The sequence below is a fragment of the Triticum aestivum genome, chromosome 5B (genome assembly GCF_018294505.1).
Source record: "Triticum aestivum cultivar Chinese Spring chromosome 5B, IWGSC CS RefSeq v2.1, whole genome shotgun sequence".
NCBI classification, from domain to species: domain Eukaryota; kingdom Viridiplantae; phylum Streptophyta; class Magnoliopsida; order Poales; family Poaceae; genus Triticum; species Triticum aestivum.
In genome coordinates, this window is record NC_057807.1 from 576417860 (window position 1) to 576440166 (window position 22307).

A 22307-nucleotide genomic window follows, 5' to 3' on the forward strand; every position below is an offset into this window, starting at 1 on the left:
TTAGAACAGCATGGTATTTGCTATGGTTACAAAGTTGGTCCTAGAATGATGAGCATCCAAGTTGGGTATAATAAAAACTATCATAGAAAGTGAATTGGATGCTGTGATCAATTTGATGCTTGATAATTGTTTTGAGATATGGAGGTAGTGATATTAGAGTCATGCTAGTTGAGGTGATTATGAAAAATACTTGTGTTAAGGGTTGTGATTCCCGTAGCATGCACGTATGATGAACCACTTTGTGATGAAGTTGGAGCACAATTTTATTTATTGATTGTCTTCCTTATGAGTGGCGGTCGGGGACGAGCGATGGTCTTTTCCACCAATCTATCCCCCCAGGAGCATGCGCGTAGTACTTTGGTTTTTGATGACTTCTAGATTTTTGCAACAAGTACATGAGTTCTTTTGACTAATGTTGAGTCCATGGATTATACGCACTCTTTCACCCTTCCATCATTGCTAGCCTTTCTTGTACCGCGCAACTTTCACCGGTACCATACACCCACCATTTACCTTCCTCAAAACAGCCACCATACCTACCTATTATGGCATTTCCATAGCCATTCCGAGATATATTTCCATGCAACTTTCCATCGTTCCATTCATATGACACGCATTACTTTTGTCATATTGCTCTTTGCATGATCATGTAGTTGACATTGTATTTGTGGCAAGGCCACCTTCATAATTTTCATACATGTCGCTCTTGATTCATTGCATATCCCGGTACACCGCCGGAGGCATTCATATAGAGTCATATCTTGTTCTAGCTTTGAGTTGTAATTCTTCAGTTGTAAATCCATAAAAGTGTGATGATCTTCATTATTAGAGCATTGTCCCAGTGAGGAAAGGATGATGAAGACTATGATTCCCCCACAAGTCAGGATGAGACTTCGGACTTTACAAAAAGAAAAAAAAGAGAAAAAGAAAAAAAAGAAAGGCCAAAAAGAAAAAAAAAGAGAAAAAAAGGAAAAAATAAAAAAATAAAAAAAATAAAATGAGAGAAAAAGAGAGAAGGGACAATGCTACTATATCTTTTTCCACACTTGTGCTTCAAAGTAGCACCATGATCTTCATGATAGAGAGTCTCATATGTTGTCACCTTCATATACTAGTGGGAATTTTTCATTATAGAACTTGGCTTGTATATTCCAATGACGGGCTTCCTCAAAATGCCCTAGGTCTTCATGAGCAAGCAAGTTGGATGCACACCCACTTAGTTTCTTTTGTTGAACTTTCATATATTTATAGCTCTAGTGCATCCGTTGCATGGCAATCCCTACTCACTCACATTGATATCTATTAATGGGCATCTCCATAGCCCGTTGATACGCCTAGTTGATGTTAGATTATCTTCTCCTTTTTGTCTTCTCCACAACCACCATTCTATTCCACATATAGTGCTATGTCCAGGGCTCATGATCATGTATTGCGTGAAAGTTGAAAAGTTTGAGATTATTAAAGTATGAAACAATTGCTTGGCTTGTCATCGGGGTTGTGCATGATTAAATACTTTGTGTGATGAAGATAGAGGAACAGCCAGACTATATAATTTTGTAGGGATAACTTTCTTTGGCCATGTTATTTTGAGAAGACATGATTACTTTGATTAGTATGCTTGAAGTATCAACATTTTCATGTTAATATGAAATTTTATTTTGTGTCATTTGTATCTGAACATTCATGCCACAATAAAGAAAATTACATTGAGAATTATGCTAGGTAGCATTCCACATCAAAAATTCTCTTTTTATCATTTACCTACTCGAGGACGAGCAGGAATTAAGCTTGGGGATGCTTGATACGTCTCCAACGTATCTATAATTTTTGATTGTTCCATGCTATTATATTACCCCTTTTGGATGTTTATGGGCTTTATTTTACACATTTATATCATTTTTTGGACTAACCTACTAACCAGAGGCCCAGCCCATATTGCCGTTTTATTGCCTGTTTCAGTATTTCGAAGAAAAGGAATATCAAACGGAGTCCAAACGGAATGAAACCTTCGGTATCGTGATTTTTTGGAAGAATATCATCCTGGGGGCTTGGAGATCAAGTCAGAAGACCCTCGAGGAGCCCAGGAGATAGGGGGGCGCCCCCCTACAGGGCGCAGCCCCCTGTCTCGTGGACCCCTCGAGCACCTCCCGACCGACTTCTTTCGCCTATATAAGCCTACGTACCCTAAAAACATCGCATATCAACATAGATCGGGAGTTCCACCGCTGCAAGCCTCTGTAGCCACCAAAAACCTCTCGGGAGTCTGTTCCGGCACCCTGCCGGAGGGGGAACCCATCACCGGTGGCCATCTTCATCATCCCGGCGCTCTCCATGACGAGGAGGGAGTAGTTCACCCTCGGGGCTGAGGGTATGTACTAGTAGCTATGTGTTTGATCTCTCTCTCTCTCTCTCTCTCTCTCTCTCTCTCTCTCGTGTTCTCTCTATGGCACGATCTTGATGTATCGTGAGCTTTGCTATTATAGTTGGATCTTATGATGTTTCTCCCCCTCTACTCTCTTGTGATGAATTGAGTTTCCCTCTTGAAGTTATCTTATCAGATTGAGTCTTTACTTTGAGAACACTTGATGTATGTCTTGTCGTGTTTATCTGTGGTGACAATGGGATCTCACGTGCCACTTGATGTATGTTTTGGTGACCAACTTGCGGGTTCCGCCCATGAACCTATGCATAGGGGTTGGCATACGTTTTCTTGACTCTCCGGTAGAAACTTTGGGGCACTCTTTGAAGTACTTTTATGTTGGTTGGATGAATTTGAGATTGTGTGATGCATATCGTATAATCATGCCCACAGATACTTGAGGTGACAATGGAGTATCTAGGTGACATTAGGGTTTTGGTTGATTTGTGTCTTAAGGTGTTATTCTAGTACGAACTCTTGAATAGATTGATCCGAAAGAATAACTTTGAGGTGGTTTCGTACCCTACCATAATCTCTACGTTTGTTCTCCGCTATTTGTGGCTTTGGAGTGACTCTTTGTTGCATGTTGAGGGCTTGTTATATGATCTCTCTATGTTATTATTGTTGAGAGAACTTGCACTAGTGAAAGTATGAACCCTAGGCCTTGTTTCCTATCATTGCAATAGCGTTTACGCTCACTTTTATCATTAGTTACCTTACTGTTTTTATATTTTCAGATTACAAAAACCTATATCTACTATCTATTTTGCACTTGTATCACCATCTCTTCGCCGAACTAGTGCACCTATACAATTTACCATTGTATTGGGTGTGTTGGGGACACAAGAGACTCTTTGCTATTTGGTTGCAGGGTTGTTTGAGAGAGACCATCTTCATCCTACGCCTCCCACGGATTGATAAACCTTAGGTCATCCACTTGAGGGAAATTTGCCACTGTCCTACAAACCTGTGCACTTGCAGACCCAACAACGTCTACAAGAAGAAGGTTGTGTAGTAGACATCATAGATCATACCTGGAGTCCCTTGAATCGTAGATGAACGACCCCGCAAACCGCCCACGAACAATACATGGAACGGAAGATTGAAAGCATGACCTCTCTACGAGTTGCAAGCATACGGTCTTGATGATCCGGCAGTGCTTTGCCGTCTAAAGCTAATCGTCACTTCTACTTATGAGGATTATATGATCTAGGTCTAGCTCTAATTGATCAACTAGGACAACCTAGAACTAGACCCAGAGAACTAGAGGAGGCTCCAAAACTTGTGTATTAAAAAGGTGCCAAAGCCTCTAAGATATATAGGTTGGAGGAGGGGGAGGGGGCGCACACCGGGGGGGGGGGGGTGAATTCTCCCCCCTTGGCTATCCAAGAGGAGGGGGACTTCCCTTCCAATTCGGCCTCCCTCTTCCTTCCACAAGGGGCGAAGAGGCGCCACCTCTTTTGGGCCAAAGTGGCCCAAGTAGCTCTTCACCACCTGGCCTTTTAAGGATCGTTGATATTAAATTAAATATAAAAGGGTCCTAACTATTATTAAAGCCTTTTAGTATTTATTTAACATTATAGGAAACTATTTCCACCTATATATAATTTACCATTAATACCCGGTATCGCCCGATAAACCCTGAAACCTTCCGGTGACCCCGAAACGCTTCCACTTCCTCTCGAACCTATTTCAAATATTAGTGAAGCTATTTCATAAGTATTTTCTCATTACTCCCGTCCTACAAACATTCAACAGATCATTATTACCTTAAGTTTGTGACCTTGTAGGTTCGGTAAAACATAGACATGAACAAAACCCCTTTTGTTCAATGGCCGATAGCGGAACCGTGGACATCCATATCAATCCCTATCAATACACGAATGACATTCGAGTGAACCTTTGGTTACCGTGTGCTATTCCCTTCGCTTCACGATACTTTACAAAACCCGAGGTGAGATATATCGATATCCTCTTGAATCATACACATGCTCACTATACCTGTCTCCTCGTTACAGGTATTGTTCTTCTTTCTTGTTGACATGTTCCAGCATCCCCGTGACATAGTCACCTGTGTTTGGCCAAACGATGATGGATGACGTCACATTGAGAGGGTCCTAAGAATATATCTCCATCATCGGAGCAACAAATTCCACCCTCGAGCTGTCTAGTCCCTTGTCAAACTTTCCAATGAACATATAAGTCGTCGTTATAATCACCGTGTTACTGATGACGTTTGAGCAACCCCAAAGTTCATTATACGGTAAGAAGTGACTACGATATTCTCCTGGTCTAAGTAACTAAATCACACATTAACACTCCGTGTTATAACAATTGACTTCTGACGATATTTTCTCAAAGTACAACAAACAAGTTTGGGCCAATTCAATAAGATCATTCTCCTAACGTCATACTCTCAATGTTGTTTTAGGACTATCGTTACTCTTAACGATATCCTAAGATCCAGAAAACATGATCACCAAGAACACTTGAGCCAGACTTAGAGGCGAGACTAGGAATCATACTTTACCGTTTATCGTTCAACACGTGCATATGAGTTTTCCGTTGAACCGCATATTCAGGCTCATAGCAGTTATAGCATAGAATATAACTCGTACATAGCAGTTATAGCATATTCCACACGTGCATAGGTATGGCTCGGATTTATTCTTACAGATCATATCAAAGCGAGATGATCAATCGGTCGATCCAATCACACTCCCCATCCGTGGCAGCAGTCACCACCGTGTCCCCTTGCTGTTGCCCCGCGCGCGCTACGTGCATGCAGGCTACACCTTAAGCACAAAGAAGGGTCAACATTTTCTGACACCGACGCCCGCTTGCCACCCCATTTCTGCGCGAAACGAAAAGCACGCACGCACGCACGCCGCCTCTGCCTAATCGATCCAGGACGACGGACGGTTTCTTTATTGTAGATGGCAGTTTAGGGTGATCTTGGCTCCAAGCATCACACACCACACAGTTTTGGGAAAGGGGGACGGGGCACCCCGCGCACGATCTAGGCCGCTCGCGTCCCATCCACCGGCCGAAGATGGACGCCCTGACGGGTGCCGGTACGCCCCATCCACCGGCCGAAGATCGCAGCTGGCCGGCGTCATGGCCCCGACAAGCCAACCATTCTTCAATCAATTATTCCGATCAAGTGGCGCCATCGAAATTAGCCGAGCTCGTGCATTACCGCTGCGTCAGCTCTTGCGGGGAAGACGAGACGAGACGAGACGCGCCGGGGTGACGTCGTACGGCCTTCCTCTCTCGGTTTCCCGACGCCTCTCTTGGCTCGCTCGCTCGCCCGCCGCCTCCTCCGCCACTTCCTCCGCGCGTGAAAGCCGCCGCGTATTCGCCTTCGCCTTCGCTCTCCGACGCCGGGCGCCGCCGCGCCGGCGGATCGAGCGAGCGGTCGGTCGGTTAATTGCGCATCGCTGTTGCTTGCTTCTCCTACCGTTTGGCGCAGGGAGGAGGAGGAGGAGCGTGGGGATAACATCGCTGTCCCACTCCCACCCGGGCTCTCTGCCCCCCTCCTGTTCCCTTCTCGCTCACTGCGTGTGCTTATCCGCGGCGGGCGAATCCAATCCCCCACTCTCCCCCGTCCTTCTCCAGAAAAGTCACGGCTTTCCCCCGCCCCCGCCCCCGCCCCGCTCTCATGATTCCCGCCGATTCCTCCGCCCATTTGCCCCTCCGGGTCGCAGAATCCCCCGCGCCACTGCCGCTGCTGACCGTCGTGCGGTAGGGGGAGGGGTAGGAGCGAGGAGCCTAGCTCGGGGGTTGTGGTGACCGGCGGCGAGATGTCGTCGTCGCGGTCCAACAACCGGCCGGCGTGCTCGCGGGGGAGCTCGGCGCGGTCCAAGCACAGCGAGCGGGTGGTGGCGCAGACGCCCGTGGACGCGCGGCTGCACGCCGAGTTCGAGGGCTCGCAGCGCCACTTCGACTACTCCTCCTCGGTCAGCGCGCTCAACCGCTCCGGGGCCAGCACCAGCTCCGCCGTCTCCGCCTACCTCCAGAACATGCAGCGGGGCCGCTACATCCAGCCCTTCGGCTGCCTGCTCGCCATCCACTCGGAGTCCTTCGCGCTGCTCGCCTACAGCGAGAACGCCGCCGAGATGCTCGACCTCACGCCGCACGCCGTGCCCACCATCGACCAGCGCGACGCGCTCGCCGTCGGCGCCGACGTGCGCACGCTCTTCCGCTCCCAGAGCGCCGTCGCGCTGCACAAGGCCGCCGTCTTCGGGGAGGTCAACCTGCTCAACCCAATCCTCGTCCACGCCAGGACCTCCGGAAAGCCCTTCTACGCCATCCTGCACCGCATCGACGTCGGCCTCGTCATCGACCTCGAGCCGGTCAACCCCGCCGACGTGCCCGTCACCGCTGCCGGCGCGCTCAAGTCGTACAAGCTCGCCGCCAAGGCCATCTCCAGGCTGCAGTCCCTGCCCAGTGGCAACCTCTCCCTGCTCTGCGATGTGCTGGTCCGGGAGGTAAGCGAGCTCACTGGCTATGACAGGGTGATGGCATACAAGTTCCACGAGGATGAGCATGGTGAGGTCATTGCCGAGTGCAGGAGGTCGGATTTGGAGCCGTATCTTGGCCTGCACTACCCGGCAACTGACATCCCGCAAGCATCCAGGTTTCTGTTTATGAAGAACAAAGTGCGGATGATATGTGATTGTGCTGCCAGTCCTGTGAAGCTCATTCAGGATGACAACCTGTCACAGCCTATCAGCCTCTGTGGCTCGACCATGAGGGCACCCCATGGTTGCCATGCCCAGTACATGGCCAACATGGGCTCCATCGCGTCGCTGGTGATGTCGATCACTATAAACGAGGACGACGATGAGGATGGAGACACTGGCAGTGACCAGCAGCCGAAAGGCAGGAAGCTGTGGGGGCTGGTGGTTTGCCATCACACAAGCCCGAGGTTCGTCCCCTTCCCGCTCAGGTATGCTTGCGAATTCCTCTTGCAAGTGTTCGGCATACAGCTCAACAAGGAGGTGGAACTTGCTTCTCAGGCAAAGGAGAGGCACATCCTCCGCACGCAGACCCTTCTATGTGATATGCTCCTCCGGGATGCTCCTGTTGGGATATTTACCCAGTCCCCCAATGTAATGGATCTGGTGAAGTGCGATGGTGCAGCATTGTGTTACCAAAACCAGATTATGGTGCTGGGATCAACACCCTCTGAAGGAGAGATAAAGAAGATTGTCGCGTGGCTGCTGGAGTGCCATGATGGCTCTACTGGGCTAAGTACGGACAGCTTACTGGAAGCAGGCTATCCTGGTGCGTCTGCGCTCGGTGAGGTTGTCTGTGGCATGGCAGCTATAAAGATCTCTTCCAAAGGTTTTATCTTCTGGTTCCGGTCGCACACGGCAAAGGAGATCAAGTGGGGTGGAGCTAAGCAAGAACCAGGTGATGCAGATGACAATGGCAGGAGGATGCATCCACGATCTTCGTTCAGGGCCTTCTTGGAGGTAGTTAAATGGAGGAGTGTTCCTTGGGAGGATGTTGAAATGGACGCAATCCATTCTCTCCAGCTAATATTGCGTGGCTCCCTGCAAGATGAAGATGCTACCGACAACAATGCAGGGTCAATTGTTGAAGCTCCATCTGATGACATCAAGAAGATACAGGGGCTACTTGAATTGAGAATTGTGACAAATGAAATGGTGCGCCTAATTGAGACAGCAACTGCTCCTATATTGGCTGTCGACATTGTTGGTAACATAAACGGATGGAATAATAAAGTTGCAGAAATTACTGGGTTACCCACCACGGAAGCCATAGGGATGCTTCTGGTAGATCTCGTGGAGGGTGATTCTGTTGAAGTGGTTAAGCAAATGTTGAACTCAGCTCTGCAAGGTTGTCACTATGTCTTGAATTTGGTCTTCTTATATGCTTTCCAGCTTAGTTATAACCTGGTTTTTTTTTGTGACACGTTGTGTTTCATTTCTCCTTTTGTATTTCAGGAACCGAAGAGCAAAATTTGGAAATCAAGCTTAAAACATTCCATCAACAGGAAAGTAAGGGCCCTGTAGTCTTGATGGTTAACGCCTGTTGTAGTCGTGACCTTTCAGAAAAAGTTGTTGGGGTTTGTTTGGTAGCACAAGATTTGACGGGGCACAAGATGATAATGGATAAGTATACCCGGATACAAGGCGACTATGTTGCAATAGTAAAGAACCCCAATGAGCTCATACCCCCTATATTTATGATTAATGATCTTGGTTCTTGCTTAGAATGGAATGAAGCTATGCAAAAGATTACTGGTATAAAGAGGGAAGATGCAATAGATAAGTTGCTGATCGGGGAGGTTTTCACTCTTCATGATTATGGATGCAGGGTAAAAGATCAAGCTACTCTAACCAAACTTAGCATACTGATGAACACGGTGATCTCTGGTCAAGAACCCGAGAAGCTTGCTTTTGGTTTCTTCAACACAGATGGCAAGTACATGGAATCACTGCTGACAGCAAACAAGAGGACAGATGCTGAGGGTAAGATCACCGGTGCTCTTTGCTTTTTGCATGTGGCCAGCCCCGAGCTTCAGCATGCTCTTCAGGTGCAGAAAATGTCTGAACAAGCTGCTACACACAGCTTTAAGGAATTGACATATATTCGTCAAGAATTAAAGAACCCACTCAATGGCATGCAATTTACCCGTAAGTTGTTGGAACCATCTGACTTGACAGAGGAGCAGAGGCAACTTTTTGCATCAAATGTTCTCTGTCAAGAACAGTTGAAAAAGATTTTACATGACAATGATCTAGAAGGCATTGAACAGTGGTAAGTGCTATTTTTTCAGCATCGTCTAAAAGCTCATAAGCTATTTTTTCACTAACCCCAGTAAATTGTGTGTGTGCTGACGCAGAACTGAAACTACTAATATCTCATGCTTTTTTTCTTCTTATCAATTGCATTTAATCTATGGAGCACACATGATATGCACTACTTGGACATGAAAACTTCCACCATCAACAAAATGCTTATAGTGCTAGAAAATCAATTGACACAACAGTTTAGCATACCTTTTCCATTTACTTCTACATATGATAGGAAAATGAATAGATTAAATATTACTTAATATTTATTTGTTTTTACAGCTACATGGAGATGAACGCGGTGGAATTCAACCTTGAAGAAGCTCTGAATACGGTCCTAATGCAAGGCATGTCTCTGAGCAAAGAAAAACAAATTTCTCTTGATCGTGATTGGCCTGTAGAAGTATCATCAATTTACTTATATGGGGATAACTTAAGGCTTCAGCAAGTCCTAGCAGACTACTTGGCATGCACGCTTCAATTTACTCGGCCAGCTGAAGGGCCTATTGTACTCCAGGTCATTCCCAAGAAGGAACACATTGGTTCTGGCATGCAGATTGCTCATCTAGAATTCAGGTTAGCCCCTCCCACTTCTGTCCCTCCGCGCATGCCATAAATTGAACTAACTATATATGTATATCAGAAGAACACATAGGGAACATGAGACACTTATTTTACGTGTACAGCATAAATATTTTTGGGATGGTGACTGTGCAAGACCAGAGCCATCCCGGCCACTCAGATAAAAATTATAGTGGGCAGCTTGTAAGTGGCAGTAGTGACAGGAGGTTGCCCTTGTTCTTCTTTGATAGTGTTTAGATTGCCTGATGAGTTTTCTGGGATGCAATTTCACTTAACTGAAAGCAATCTGAAAGCGGTTTGCTGGATAGGCCGAAACTCCTTGAAAATAACAGCTGTTTAACCCATGAATCCATGCAGACTTGTCCACCCAGCACCGGGCGTCCCAGAGGCACTGATACAGGAGATGTTCCGGCACGGCCCAGGGGTATCCCGAGAAGGCCTCGGCCTGCACATAAGCCAGAAGCTGGTGAAGACGATGAGCGGCACGGTACAGTACCTCCGAGAAGCGGAGAGCTCGTCGTTCATCGTTCTGGTAGAGTTCCCGGTGGCGCAGCTCAATAGCAAGAGGTCCAGGCCTTCGACGAGCAAGAGTAACTTCTGAATCCCGGCGACGGTGCCCTCGAGATGTGAACCAGGGCCATTGATTGGGTTGCTGGAAGAGCAAGCCCTTTGGGAGAGCTTAGCTGATGTATCATATGTGTAGCTGGGAACATGGATTGTTCCCATGTTGATGGTTGAGGAGGAGCTTAGCTAGCTTAGCTGCTGTTAGGTTTTTAGTGTAATTTTAACACGGCAACTCTACGAGTGATCGATGAATAAAATTAAAATATGTGCTTGTGTTTTTTGATCAATTCTCGGGTGGTTGCAAATCCAGACGTTCAGTCTGATTTGAGATTCTTGATCTCCTCTTTTTTCAGTTACTGCAGTGCAGAGTACACTACTATTTTATTTAGGCTTGCAGAGTACACTACACTACAATTGTGAAGAGGAAAAAAAACCGTTCTAAACAGGCCTTGGAGCAGAGGAAGCTTTCACAAAGCCCATTAGACACTAGCCGTTGCTGGACCAGTTGTGGCTTGTGACGGCGCTCTCCTGCTCTCCGAGCGACCGGTCATGGCGGGGAGTGGGAAGAGGAGGCGCGCGACGGTGCTCGACGACGACGAGCGGCGGGGCCGGCGGAGGCTGGAGGAGGCGGCCCTGCTCCTCCACAAGATCAAAGGTGCAGATCCCCCTTCCCTCTCCTCGATCGACTGTAAACCCTCGTACTCCCCTTCGAATTGGGGTTGCAATCGGAGTTAACGCGGGTTCGCGCCGCCGCGCGCGTGGGCTGTCGGAGCAGGGCTGGTGGGCTGGGTGGTCGCGGAGATCAGCGCCGGCCGATCCCCTTCCCTGGCGCTCCACCGCTACCAGAACTACTGCGCCTGCGCCTCCGCCGCCGCCGCGGCGTCCCCGTCCACATGGTTTGGCTCCCTCTTCCCCACTCTCTCGCCTTCAAAATCTCTGCCGACCAAGCCTGTCAGATCCTCACCGGCGTGTGCGCGTTCGCGGGGTGCGGGCGCGCGTGCAGCGCCTGCAGCTACGACGCCCCCGTCGGCACGGACGTCCTCTCCCTCCTCCGCAAGGAATTCCACGCCTCCCGCCTCAGTACGGATTCGCGTACCCCAAACTGGCTCGGTTCTCATCGATCTCTCGTTGTTTCTGATCATGCTAATCAGTTTGGGATGCGTCGTTGATGTGCAGATGTGCTTCTCAGGGTCCTGCTCGTGGTGCAGCAGCTCCTGCAGGAGAATAAGCACTGCTCCAAGAGGGACATCTACTACATGTACCCCTCCATGTTCGTAGGTCTGTGCTGCTCTGCGGTTGCGATGCCTGATCCATCTATGCGTAGTGTGAGTTTCAGGTGTTCTGTTTCTTTGCTGTGTGAGTGACAATTACAAGTCTCACTGCAGAACAAGCGATTGTTGATCGTGCGATCAACGATATCTGCATACTCTTCAAGTGCAGCCGGCATAATCTCAACGTGGTATGTGCTACCGCTTGTCTGCCGTCTTTGCAGAAGCTTCAGTTATGTGTTTAGAAGTCATTTGTGCATTGGAGAATAAGCCTCTGGCTGTTATTTCATTATGGTGTAGTGGTGTACACAATGTGCCACACTGCCACTTGTTACTCCCTGGTTGTTCTCTGTCCTATCTGATGTAGGAGCATTTTCTTAATCTGTCTTTTGTGATGCATTATTCATTGAGGTCCTCATTTCTTCATGAATCGTCAGGAGCTGTTTTCATTAGTTCTCTCAGCAGTTCTGCTGCATTTATTTCATCGCCTTTTCACTTCGCTTTTAGTAACCATCTACAATTTCTGCTCACTTGGCTGCTTGCAGGTTCCTGTGGCAAAAGGGTATGGATTCCTATTGCGTTGTGAGTGTTTAATTTTGATAACATGTTTAATCCTTCGATGCTGTTACTTAACTAATCAGCATTTTTGTTCCTTCATCCTCCCTACCGCTTGTCCTGCTTTACTTAAAAAATGATCTGGGTGTAAACAGTGGGATGCTGCTCTTTTAGCAGAGATTTAGAGCATCACAATCTCCTATGTCCATACAATGGTCTTAGTTATTTCCGAACATTTTCCCGCTGTGTACTCGTCATGTCTTTATTGTTCCAGTTTGGTGATGGGCTGGATAAGATTTGTGGAGGGTGAAAAGAAAGTGTACTGCATAACAAACGTCAATACTGTAAGCTTCTATGATTCCATCTAATCACCCAGTATGATATGTTTCTAGTATGCATTAATTTTGCTAGCCTTTTTCCTTCTTCAAATGCAGGCTTTCCCCATTCCAGTTAGCATTGAAGCAATCAAAGGTTGTTTAACAATTTGAAAACTCATAACAATCTTTGTCTTCATAGTTTTTTATTATTTCATATCTGTTTCCTTAGGAAAAACAGTTTTATAAATCGTGATGTACACAATTAGCTTATATCTCTTAGCAAGTCAATGTTCAGTTTAAATTTGTAATAGATAGTGATTGATGTATTAGAAAGTGGGATTTCGACAAACAACCAAATTTTGGACAGCATGTGAAAGAGTAATGAGGATTCATCTTTATTTTTTGTCTCAAACAAATATGGAGAAGAGTATCCTTGTTATTCCACAAACTGTATGGCATAGGTTTGCTGTCTTGTTATATGTACACTATATTTCTTTCATATTCTCAATTACTATGCAGTAAACTTAAGCTGTCTAAGTTTTTTCTTGCAGATGTTGTTAGTGTTGCTCACTACATCCTTGTTGTTGAGAAGGAGGCAGGTGTGAGGATGAAAGGCCCCCTGTCTGCATATGATTTTTCTATTCTTTGCAGTCTTCCTACAGTTTTCTTCTGTATGCCATTTGCAGTATTCCAGCGTTTGGCCAATGACAAGTTCTGCGAAAAGAATCGCTGCATTGTTATTACAGTAACTGCTAACGCTGCATCTAGTGTTATACTGCCATTATTTTTCACATAGCATGTTTGATGGTTTTCTTCTGTTTACTCAGGGAAGAGGCTACCCAGATATTCCAACAAGAAGGCATGTGCTCTTTCATATATTTGTTTCTCTTGTATATTAGAACTGAATTGCTATTTGAAATGTACATTCCTTGTAATGTTGCAGATTCTTGCGCTACCTTGTCGAACAGCTGCACTTGCCTGCTTATTGCTTAGTGGATTCAGATCCGTATGGTTTTGATATTCTGGCCACCTATAAATTTGGTTCCATGGTAGGGCCAAAAATCTTATTTATTGAAGTCCTAATAGCATCAAAGGCAGTGTAAAATTATCAGTGCAATTTCAAATTTTTTGTTAAGCCAAGTGAAGTGTGATTTTGTACATCTATTCAAAATTTAGTCCCATTTTGTTGATATGTTTCTAGTGTTAACTGACCAACTCTTCCTGCTTCCTTGTCCAATTCTCATTCTATTTAAGCAATTGGCATATGATGCAAATATTCTGCGTGTGCCTGAGATACGATGGCTTGGGGTCTTCACATCTGACTTTGAGGAGTATTGTCTTCCAGACTGCTGTCAACTTCAATTGTCATCTGAAGGTCACTAAATTGGAGGGATATAAATTTCATTTCTACTTCTTATCTCAGAACTTGATTTGTTGTTAAATATCAAATGTGATGTATCCTGCTTCAGATAGGAGGAAGCTTGAAGGAATTCTCACCAGATGTTACTTGCACAAGGAAGCCCCAGAATGGAGGTAAAGGAACAGGAAGTTGTATTTCCTATTACGCGTATTCCAATAACTTTGTAGCTATGATGTGGGTTGCAAGAATAGTTCAAGTGCATCTAGAATTAAATAGAAGTTTTCACAATATCTTTCTTACAAAATGGCAAATGCAACAGTTAAACTCAGTGATGTAAGTGAAATCTTCTTCCAAGCACAAGGATCAATCCTATTATTTAGCCCCTGTATTCCAAGCACTTCAGGGATATGATGTGGGTTGCAAATAATAATAGTTCAAGTCCAACTCTAGAATTTGTAATTTGATTTGTTTAATCAACTAGTAGTTAAATAGAGCTTTTCATGTTTTATTCTTACAAAATGCCAAATGCAACAACAAAACTCACTGATATGAGTGAAATCGTCTTCCAGTACAATTATCAGTCTTATGAGTTTATCCCGTGTACGTAATCTGTAAGTGCTTTCAGCATCAGTTCCTTAGTTTCAAAAACTCCATATCTGCGTCACCTTGCCGACTCTAATGGCAGTAGGTGCTCCACTGTTCCAAAAGGTTTATGACTGCTTTCACCTGGTCAGTTCTAAAGTCAACGGGTTTGTGTTTAAAATTAGAATCATTTGTGTAGTTAATAGCCGGTTCTTTTTCCTGAAGATTTTTCTTCCTGAAATATTCATGACTATATAATCCTTGGCAGGTTGAAGTTGGAAGCCATGCTGGAAATGGGTGTCAAGTTTGAGATTGAAGCATTGTCAGCAAGTTCCATTTCGTTTCTGTCGCAGGAGTACATCCCCCAACAGATCAGACTAGGGAGGTACATATAGGATTGCATAGACCTGTATCTATGCAGAATTGTGCTAGGCTAAGTGTCTCCTTTTGTTTTGGTCACACCACTTGTAGTTGCTTGTCTGATCAAACAATCACCTTGGTATTCACAACAAGAATTTGACTGCAATTGGTGTATACCGTCAGTTACTGCATTGCTACTCATAATGCTTCTTGTTGTGCATAGATTAGTTTGGGTTTATTATGTTAATGTGCAAGGCAACCTGTTAGAAATGAATGCCTGAATAGGGAACTCTGGATGTCCTCTTAGTTCTACTAGGTCACCATCCCATGGAAGCAAGTTCCTATTTACCTGAGATCTTAGCCTCCACTTGCCGAGCATCATTAGATAGATTGTTGCTTGCCTTGCAATTCTGGAGCCAGAAACAACAATCCAAGAAAAAAAAATGCATCTACACAGGCTACCATAGTGGAAGCTGGAAATATTTCATGGCTGGAAAATAGTTTAACAAACTTCATGTACACAGGTACGTAAGCTTAGCGAAGCATCACCAAATACTTCTTTCTTACACATGTCCAGGCGCATATGAGCATATCCATTGTGTTAAATACATGTAGGAGCTCAACAAGGTCGTATCTTTTGACACTTTACTAGATTACAGAATTAATTAACAGTGTTAATCGACCATTCAACTAAAGTATTTAAGCTGTAAGATTAAGTACAGGCCCATATGTTCGTCACTGACCGGATTGTGCCTGAGTAAGGTCATATGTGGAGAGTGTGCCGGACTGGTCAACGTCGAGTTTGTCAAACTCCTCTAGAAAAGAAGATATGTCCTCTTGGCTGATCTTCCCCAGTTCTTTGAGCTTGTACACGACAAATTCAGCAGCACTGCACATATCAAAGTTCACAAATCAACACTCATTACCTACAAAATCTTAGGATATGATGGAGGGAAGAATACTGAAAACGCATTATGTGCTTACCCCACTTTCCGATCATTATCCAGATCAGCTGCTTCAAGATCCATGGTTGTTACTCTCCGTGTGAGAACCCATTTGGCCAGCATCTTTTGCCGTCGCTCGGTGTAGATCTCGGCGAGGTACATGAAGAAGAGCGCCAGAATTATGGTGCTTGTAATTATCCAAAACACCGCGAAAGTGCGCCCCAGTTGGGACGAGAAGCTTTTATCCCCATAACCCAAGGTAGTGATTGTGGCACAGACACAATAAAAGGAGTCAACAAGGCTCAGCTTCTCAACCTTCCAGAGAAAAACAGTCCCCACAACAATGGCCGTCACAAGAAGCAGAGCGGCCGTGTAGAACTTGTACTTTGTCTTGTTTGTCTCAATTTGTCTGAGCATTCTGGCCTCGCCACACTTCATATTCATGTGCAGTGCCTTGAAGAACAACACCTCCTGCTTCTCGACGAGATAGTCTGCCGACTTGCTCACGAAGAGAGCAATAATCGCCATGCCGGTGAAGACGAAAACACAAGCGAGCAGCTTTGTCGTGTCGCTGTTAGGAACAAGGTCTCCATAGCCCACCGATGTCATCGTGACAATGCAGAAGTACAGTGCGTCGAGCACTCTGTTGGTTCTCTTGCCAGATAACTGATCCATGACAAGGTAAAAGACTACGACGCCAACTAGCAGGTAGAGAAATAGGAGGAACCCTACTAGTCTGAAGCTGGGCCGTACCACGCTGAACAACTCCTTGGCTGGAAGCGACGAGCCATTTTCTTGTGGTTTTTCATCGGTCTCTGATCTGGGAGCCGACCTGCATCTTCGGAACCGCTTGGCTCCTTGCGACGGCTTTCTTTGGAGCACATTGGCATCGGGGTTCTCAGGTAGCAATGCTCGCTGAATGCTGTTGTCAGACATTGGCTTATGCTGGATTTGTTGTGAATTGCCGTCGCAATTGAAGCCCTATGATTCAGAGAATGGCACACGTTAGAGTATGGTTTTACAGATATGCGAGGAAGAAGTTTAGAAGCTCATTAAATATCAGGTAAAAAATAAGGCAAGACCGTGGATATGCACTGAATTGCATGAACCACCGAGAAACTCTATTCCTCTCAGCTTGTGTGAATTATACGTGTCCTAGCTGACACAAGAATTTCCTATCACCATCAGTTTAAGCATTAAATTATTGGACTGCAGGTCAAAGAGAGGCAGGCAAAATAAGTTTGGTCAAAAATAAGGGCCAATTCCTGGCTGTTATCTTGAATTCCTGATCTTTTTGACTTTCTGGGCCTCTAGGCACAGGAATTTTCCTCTTATCTTATCTAGGAGTACAGTATAGAAAACAAGTTACCTACTCTGTCGCTTTCTTTCTGGACAAAGTCGCACTGCTACTGGTTCAGATCGGATCTCTACTGCTAGCTTAATCTGCAACCCAAGGGATGAAACTGAGAGCCAAATGCTGGAAACCAACCTTGGGTTGAGATGGATTGTAAAAGAGGAGAGTAGGACGAGCAGGGGAAGCATTCCACTCTGCTACTAGCATACAGCAGGGCCATCTGCTTCTACTTGTGATGCAGCTACAGAATTCGGAAGGCAATTCTGGCAGCTCCGGCCAATCGCACGAAGCAAGCAGAGAACGGAGCACGGTTGAGAAGACGCAGAGATCATCCCTTACCTCCCTCCGGCTCCGGCCGACGGAAGCTGGGCGGAGCTTTTCTGGGTTTGAGGGCGCCTTCTTCCTTTTCTCCTTCCCTCGAGCTCTCCTGCTCTGCTCAGCTGATCTCCTCCCTCTCCGCGTTGCCTCCCTTTTTGTCGGCCCGAGCTGAGGGGCGGAGATGGAGACGCACGCACGCGCCACGCCGGATCTATCTCTACGTGTTGGTGCCGCGTGGGTTGAGCTGTGGAGGTCGCCCTGTTTTGACGTGGCCGGCCCCACCCTGCCGGCGCAAGTTGGAACCCTTCGCCTCGCCGTTTTTGACCTTCCGGCTCCGGAGGGGGCGCGAATCGACGTGGCGGGCTCAGGTCGGTTGGCCGCACCGCCGGTGCACGCAGGCAAAGTCCAGCAGGGCTGCTGCTCCCGTTCTCAGATCAAGATCCAACGAAAACACGAGCGTCGAGCGGTGGTGTCGCCGCAGGGTGATCCGAGCTCGGGTTGTGTCGCCGCCGCCGCGGCGGATCAGGCGATCTTTTTTTTTCCTATTCAAGTACGTAGTAGAAAAATGTGTCGGCAGGCGTGTTAGCTGAATGAAATGCAACTGCGCAAGGAGGTGGTGCGGGCGTACGGCACGAACTAGAGAATCGGGATAACGTAGGGCCCAAATGTCACTCTCTCCTCGTGCCTTACCTGAAAGCTCCAACCTCCGCCATCAAGAACGATGTCCCTAGCTTGCTTTGCGATGTGGTGTGGGTAAGCATTTAAAGATGCCAATGGGTTGGGTTTTGCTATGGGCTGTGTGGTCTTCGCCGCATGTGTCGTCGCCCTTTGGCAAAGCTCGGAATGACAGGATCTTCAACGCCAAGATATGGTCAACAGGAGCACTTCGCGAGCATACGGCGCAATTTTTGCTGCTATGGAGCAACCCTGCAAGACGACATCAAGATAGAGTATTGCTGAAAGTGTGGGCGCCGGGATTTTTTGTTGTTGACGAAAAGCAATGAGCGTTGCATTTCATTCATATGGAGTTACAGCTAGTTCATCTTCGCCAAGGAAATGAAAGACAACAACAAACAACAAAAGCAGTAGCAGCAACTCAGCTTCAAAGATCATGTTGGTTCAAGCAACCGGAGTAGGTCTTCGACATCCATCGCCATCTAACCAAGCAAGATGACACATTTAGCATTGGTCGTCTGGTTGCCACGCGACAACACCCCTCAAAAAGAGAGTTGGTTGTCGCATGGAAATGAAGTGATCTGAGGAGGATCGAACTCGCTAACCCCGCTTCAGATGAACACCTCAACCAAACCTCCACTTCATCGAGCACCACGACCACCTACACCTATCATTGGTCCATCCGGGTGGTAAGAAGCTCTTGGAACGATGCCACAAGAGGTGCGACGCATGTCGCCATCATCGTTTGATCCCAAGGGAATCTAGGGTTTCCCCCAAAACTTTCTCGTGCAGTGGAGTGAGCAGAAAGCGTCAACAACGCCTTCCATAAGGATGCGGAGCCCACATGTGTCACCCTCGCCTGCCCCGACCCATGATGGGGCAGCAAGGCCTTCACCCGACGATGCACCGCCCACCCACCTGCCCCAGCCAGACCACCACCGCAACCACACGCCTGGCGACTGCCGGCCCCACGCGCCAACTTTGCCGCAGCCACCTTCCGATCTGGGCGCCAGAACCCAGATCTCCATAGTCACCACCAGCCCCGTACTCGGTAACCACCGGCCCCATGCATCCGACGGTCATCATAGCCACCAACAGATCTGGACGCCGGGCCCCTGATCTGTCACGCACCGCCCCCCGGAGCCCTTCATGTTGGAAATATACCCTAGAGGCAATACTATTGTATTATTGTATTTCCATATTCATAATTAAGAGTTTATATTCTATGATATAACTGCTATGATCCTGGAATGTATGATTCAGTGAAAAACTCATACGCACGTGTGGAATGATAAACGGCAAAATAATATTCCTAGTCTCGCCTCTAAGATTGGCTCAAATGTTGTCGGTGATCATGTTTTTCGGATCTTAGGACATCGTCAAGTGTAACGATAGTCCTAAAACAACATTGAGAGTATGATGTTAGAAAAACGATCATATTGAATCTACTCAAATTTGTTTGTTATACTTTGAGATAATATCGCCTGAAATCAATTGTTATAACACAGATTGTTAATGTGTGTTTTAGTTCCTTAGACCATGAGAGTATCATAGTCACGTCTTACCATACGGTTGACTATGGGGTTGCTTAAACGTCATCTATAACACGGTGATTATAACAACAACTTACAGGTTCATCAGAAAGTTTGACAAGGGACTAGATAGCTCGAGAGTGGAATTTGCTCCTCCGACGATGGGGATATATTCTTACGGCCCTCTCGTTGTGACATCATCCATCATCATCTAGCCAGACACAGGTGACTATGTCACGGGGATGCCGGAACATGTCAACGAGAAAGAAGAACAAAACCGGTAACGAGGTATAGTGAGCATGTGTATGACTCAAGAGGATACCAATACATCTCACCTCAGTTTTCGTAAAGTATCGCGAAGCAAAGGGAATAGCACATGACAACCAAAGGTTCACTTGAATGTCATTCGTGTAATCATAAGGATCGTTGTGGACGTCCACGGTTCCTCTATCGGTCATTGAACAAACGGGTTTTGTTCATGCCTATGATTTACCGAACCTACAGGGTCACAAGCTTAAGGTAATCACAATCTGCTGAGTGTTAGTAGGACGGGAGTAATGATAAAATATTTGTGAAATAGTTTCGTTAATATTCGAAATAGTTTCTAGAGGAACTGAAAGCGTTCCGGGGTCACCAAAAGGGTCTCCGAGTTTATCGGGCAATACCAGGTATTACCGATAAATAATATATAGGTGGAAAATGTTTCCGAAGATGTTAAATTAATAATAAAAGGCTTTAACAATAGTTAGGAGGCTTTTATATTTAATCAAATATCAATGGGCCTTAAATGGCCAAGATGTGGAAGGAGTATTGGGCCAAGTACCTCAGAAGGACAAAGGACATGCTCCTTGTCTATAAGGATATGAAGAGCCCGTTGTAAATGGTTACACAAACACCAGCTTCATACTGATATAAGTGATTATCGGGCTATATTAGGATATTTGTTTGGAATAGTTTTCAAACATGAACACTATTCTGGATTTTATAGCGAAAGAAGAATAAATTGAAAAGCTTCAGATACTTCAAAGGAGGATGTCTGGATCAAGAGGTCTCTTGATATAGTTGGTGTGATTCTATGTGCAATGAAACCAATGACATTGTATTGTGAATAGTAGTGCCATTGATCAAAGAAAGATGAATCTAGATCCCATGTATAGATCAGACACAACAAAGTGCAATGTTTACATGCATTTGAATAAGTCAGACCCGATGACAAAGGCTCTACCACAAGCATAGCATGAGCAACACCTGATAGCCATAGGTGTTAGAGAAACTATGCAAACAGGAAACTGACTCTAGTGCAAGTGTCACACTGTTCGAAATATGCCCTAAAGGCAATAATATTATATTATTATATTTGTTCATAATTAAGAGTTTCTATTTTATGCTATAACTGCCATGATCCTGGAATGTGCGATTCAGTGGAAAACTCGTATGCATGTGTGGAATGATAATTGGCAAAAATAAGATTACTAGTCTCGCCTCTAAGACTGGCTCAAATGTTGTTGGCGATCATGTTTTCTGGATCTTAGGATATCGTTAAGTGTAAGGATAGTGCTAAAGTATCATTGAGAGTATGACGTTAGAAGAACGATCATATTGAATCGACCCAAACTTGTTTGTTATACTTTGAGATAATATCATCTGAAATCAACTGTTATAACACAGAGTGTTAACGTGTGTTTTAGTTCGTTAGACCATGAGAGTATCATGGTCAATTTTTACTGTACAATGTACTTTGAGGTTGCTCAAACGTCATCTATAACACGGTAATCACAACGACAACTTACAGGTTCATAGGAAAGTTTGACAAAGGACTAGATAGCTCGAGAGTGGAATTTACTCCTCCAATGATGGGGAGATATTCTTAGGGCCCTCTCGGTGTGACAACATCCATCATCGTCTGGCCAGACACATGTGCCTATGTCACAAGGATGCTAGAACATGTCAACGAGAAAGAAGAACAAAACCGGCAACGAGGAGACTAGTATAGTAAGCATGTGTATGACTCAAGAGGATACCGATCCATCTCACCTCAGGTTTTGTGAAGTATAGCATATGAAAACCAAAGGTTCACTCGAATGTCATTTGTGTAATCATAGGGACCGACATGGACGTCACGGTTCCGTTATCGGTCATTGAACAAAGGGTTTTTGTTCATGTCTATGATTTATCAAACATACAGGGTCACAAGCTTAAGGTAATCACGATCGGCTGAGTGTTAGTAGGATGGGAGTAACAAGGAAATATTTGTGAAATAGTTTCGTTGATATTCGAAATAGTTTCGAGAGGAACCGAAAGTGTTTCAGGGTCACCGAAAGGGTTTTGGAGTTGTAGGGCAATACCAGGTATTAACAATAAGTAATATATATGTGAAAAATGTTTCTAGAGATGTTAAATTAATGATAAAAGTATATAATAATAGTTAGGAGACTTTTATATTTAATTAAATATCAACGGGCCTTAAAAGACAAAGAGGTGGAAGGAGTATTGGGCTACAAGGGCCCAATAGTGGTGGCGCCCCCGTCGGTGGAGGAGTCCCCCTTCCCTTGGAGAGGGAGGCCGAATTGGTGGAGGAGTCCCCCTCCCCTTGGCCTGCCAAGGGAGGGAGACTTTCACTCCCCTTGTGGCGTCCCCTCCTCCTCCTCCT

The 22307-nt window shown here is 45.7% G+C and overlaps 3 protein-coding genes across 5 annotated transcripts; 2 read left to right on the forward strand and 1 right to left on the reverse strand.

The window, feature by feature from the left end:
• The first annotated feature begins 5586 nt into the window (after positions 1-5586).
• Positions 5587-10679, forward strand: LOC123113346 (phytochrome C). Its single transcript, XM_044534558.1, has 4 exons — positions 5587-8287; positions 8395-9211; positions 9529-9822; positions 10186-10679. Exons 1-4 carry the CDS (start codon positions 6223-6225, stop codon positions 10427-10429), a joined length of 3420 nt encoding a protein of 1139 aa, XP_044390493.1. The 5' UTR covers positions 5587-6222; the 3' UTR covers positions 10430-10679.
• A 209-nt stretch (positions 10680-10888) lies between these two features.
• On the forward strand, positions 10889-15038 carry LOC123113348 (meiotic recombination protein SPO11-1). Of its 2 annotated transcripts, XM_044534560.1 has the most exons (15): positions 10889-11047; positions 11168-11288; positions 11396-11472; positions 11569-11670; positions 11778-11851; positions 12206-12222; positions 12490-12559; positions 12650-12686; positions 13084-13131; positions 13219-13277; positions 13360-13391; positions 13476-13581; positions 13787-13907; positions 14002-14065; positions 14743-15038. In XM_044534560.1, the coding sequence occupies exons 1-15, from the start codon at positions 10942-10944 to the stop codon at positions 14867-14869; spliced, it is 1161 nt and encodes a 386-aa protein (XP_044390495.1). In that variant the 5' UTR covers positions 10889-10941; the 3' UTR covers positions 14870-15038. The 2 variants fall into 2 exon arrangements, with proteins under 2 accessions (XP_044390495.1, XP_044390494.1); XM_044534559.1 differs by having other exon boundaries at positions 13084-13277.
• A 265-nt stretch (positions 15039-15303) lies between these two features.
• LOC123113349 (two pore potassium channel a) lies at positions 15304-17721 on the reverse strand. Of its 2 annotated transcripts, XM_044534562.1 has the most exons (4): positions 17472-17694; positions 17148-17221; positions 15819-16759; positions 15304-15723 (listed from the first exon to the last, which is right to left on the reverse strand). In XM_044534562.1, exons 3-4 carry the CDS (start codon positions 16712-16714, stop codon positions 15570-15572), a joined length of 1050 nt encoding a protein of 349 aa, XP_044390497.1. In that variant the 5' UTR covers positions 16715-16759; positions 17148-17221; positions 17472-17694; the 3' UTR covers positions 15304-15569. The 2 variants fall into 2 exon arrangements, with proteins under 2 accessions (XP_044390497.1, XP_044390496.1); XM_044534561.1 differs by lacking the exon at positions 17148-17221 and having other exon boundaries at positions 17472-17721.
• Between the last annotated feature and the right edge of the window lie 4586 nt (positions 17722-22307).

What these genes read in the sequence shown, in the direction of transcription:
- LOC123113346 (XM_044534558.1), top strand. Translation starts at nt 6,223, where the DNA reads ATGTCGTCGTCGCGGTCCAACAACCGGCCGGCGTGCTCGCGGGGGAGC. An exon ending in GTTGAACTCAGCTCTGCAAG is followed by an intron (nt 8,288 to 8,394) that starts GTTGTCACTATG and finishes TTTGTATTTCAG; the next exon opens with GAACCGAAGAGCAAAATTTG. An exon ending in ATTGCTCATCTAGAATTCAG is followed by an intron (nt 9,823 to 10,185) that starts GTTAGCCCCTCC and finishes GAATCCATGCAG; the next exon opens with ACTTGTCCACCCAGCACCGG.
- LOC123113348 (XM_044534559.1), top strand. Translation starts at nt 10,942, where the DNA reads ATGGCGGGGAGTGGGAAGAGGAGGCGCGCGACGGTGCTCGACGACGAC. An exon ending in GCTCCTCCACAAGATCAAAG is followed by an intron (nt 11,048 to 11,167) that starts GTGCAGATCCCC and finishes CTGTCGGAGCAG; the next exon opens with GGCTGGTGGGCTGGGTGGTC. An exon ending in ACTTCAATTGTCATCTGAAG is followed by an intron (nt 13,908 to 14,001) that starts GTCACTAAATTG and finishes ATCCTGCTTCAG; the next exon opens with ATAGGAGGAAGCTTGAAGGA.
- LOC123113349 (XM_044534561.1), bottom strand. Translation starts at nt 16,714, where the DNA reads ATGTCTGACAACAGCATTCAGCGAGCATTGCTACCTGAGAACCCCGAT. An exon ending in GATAATGATCGGAAAGTGGG is followed by an intron (nt 15,724 to 15,818) that starts GTAAGCACATAA and finishes TGATATGTGCAG; the next exon opens with TGCTGCTGAATTTGTCGTGT.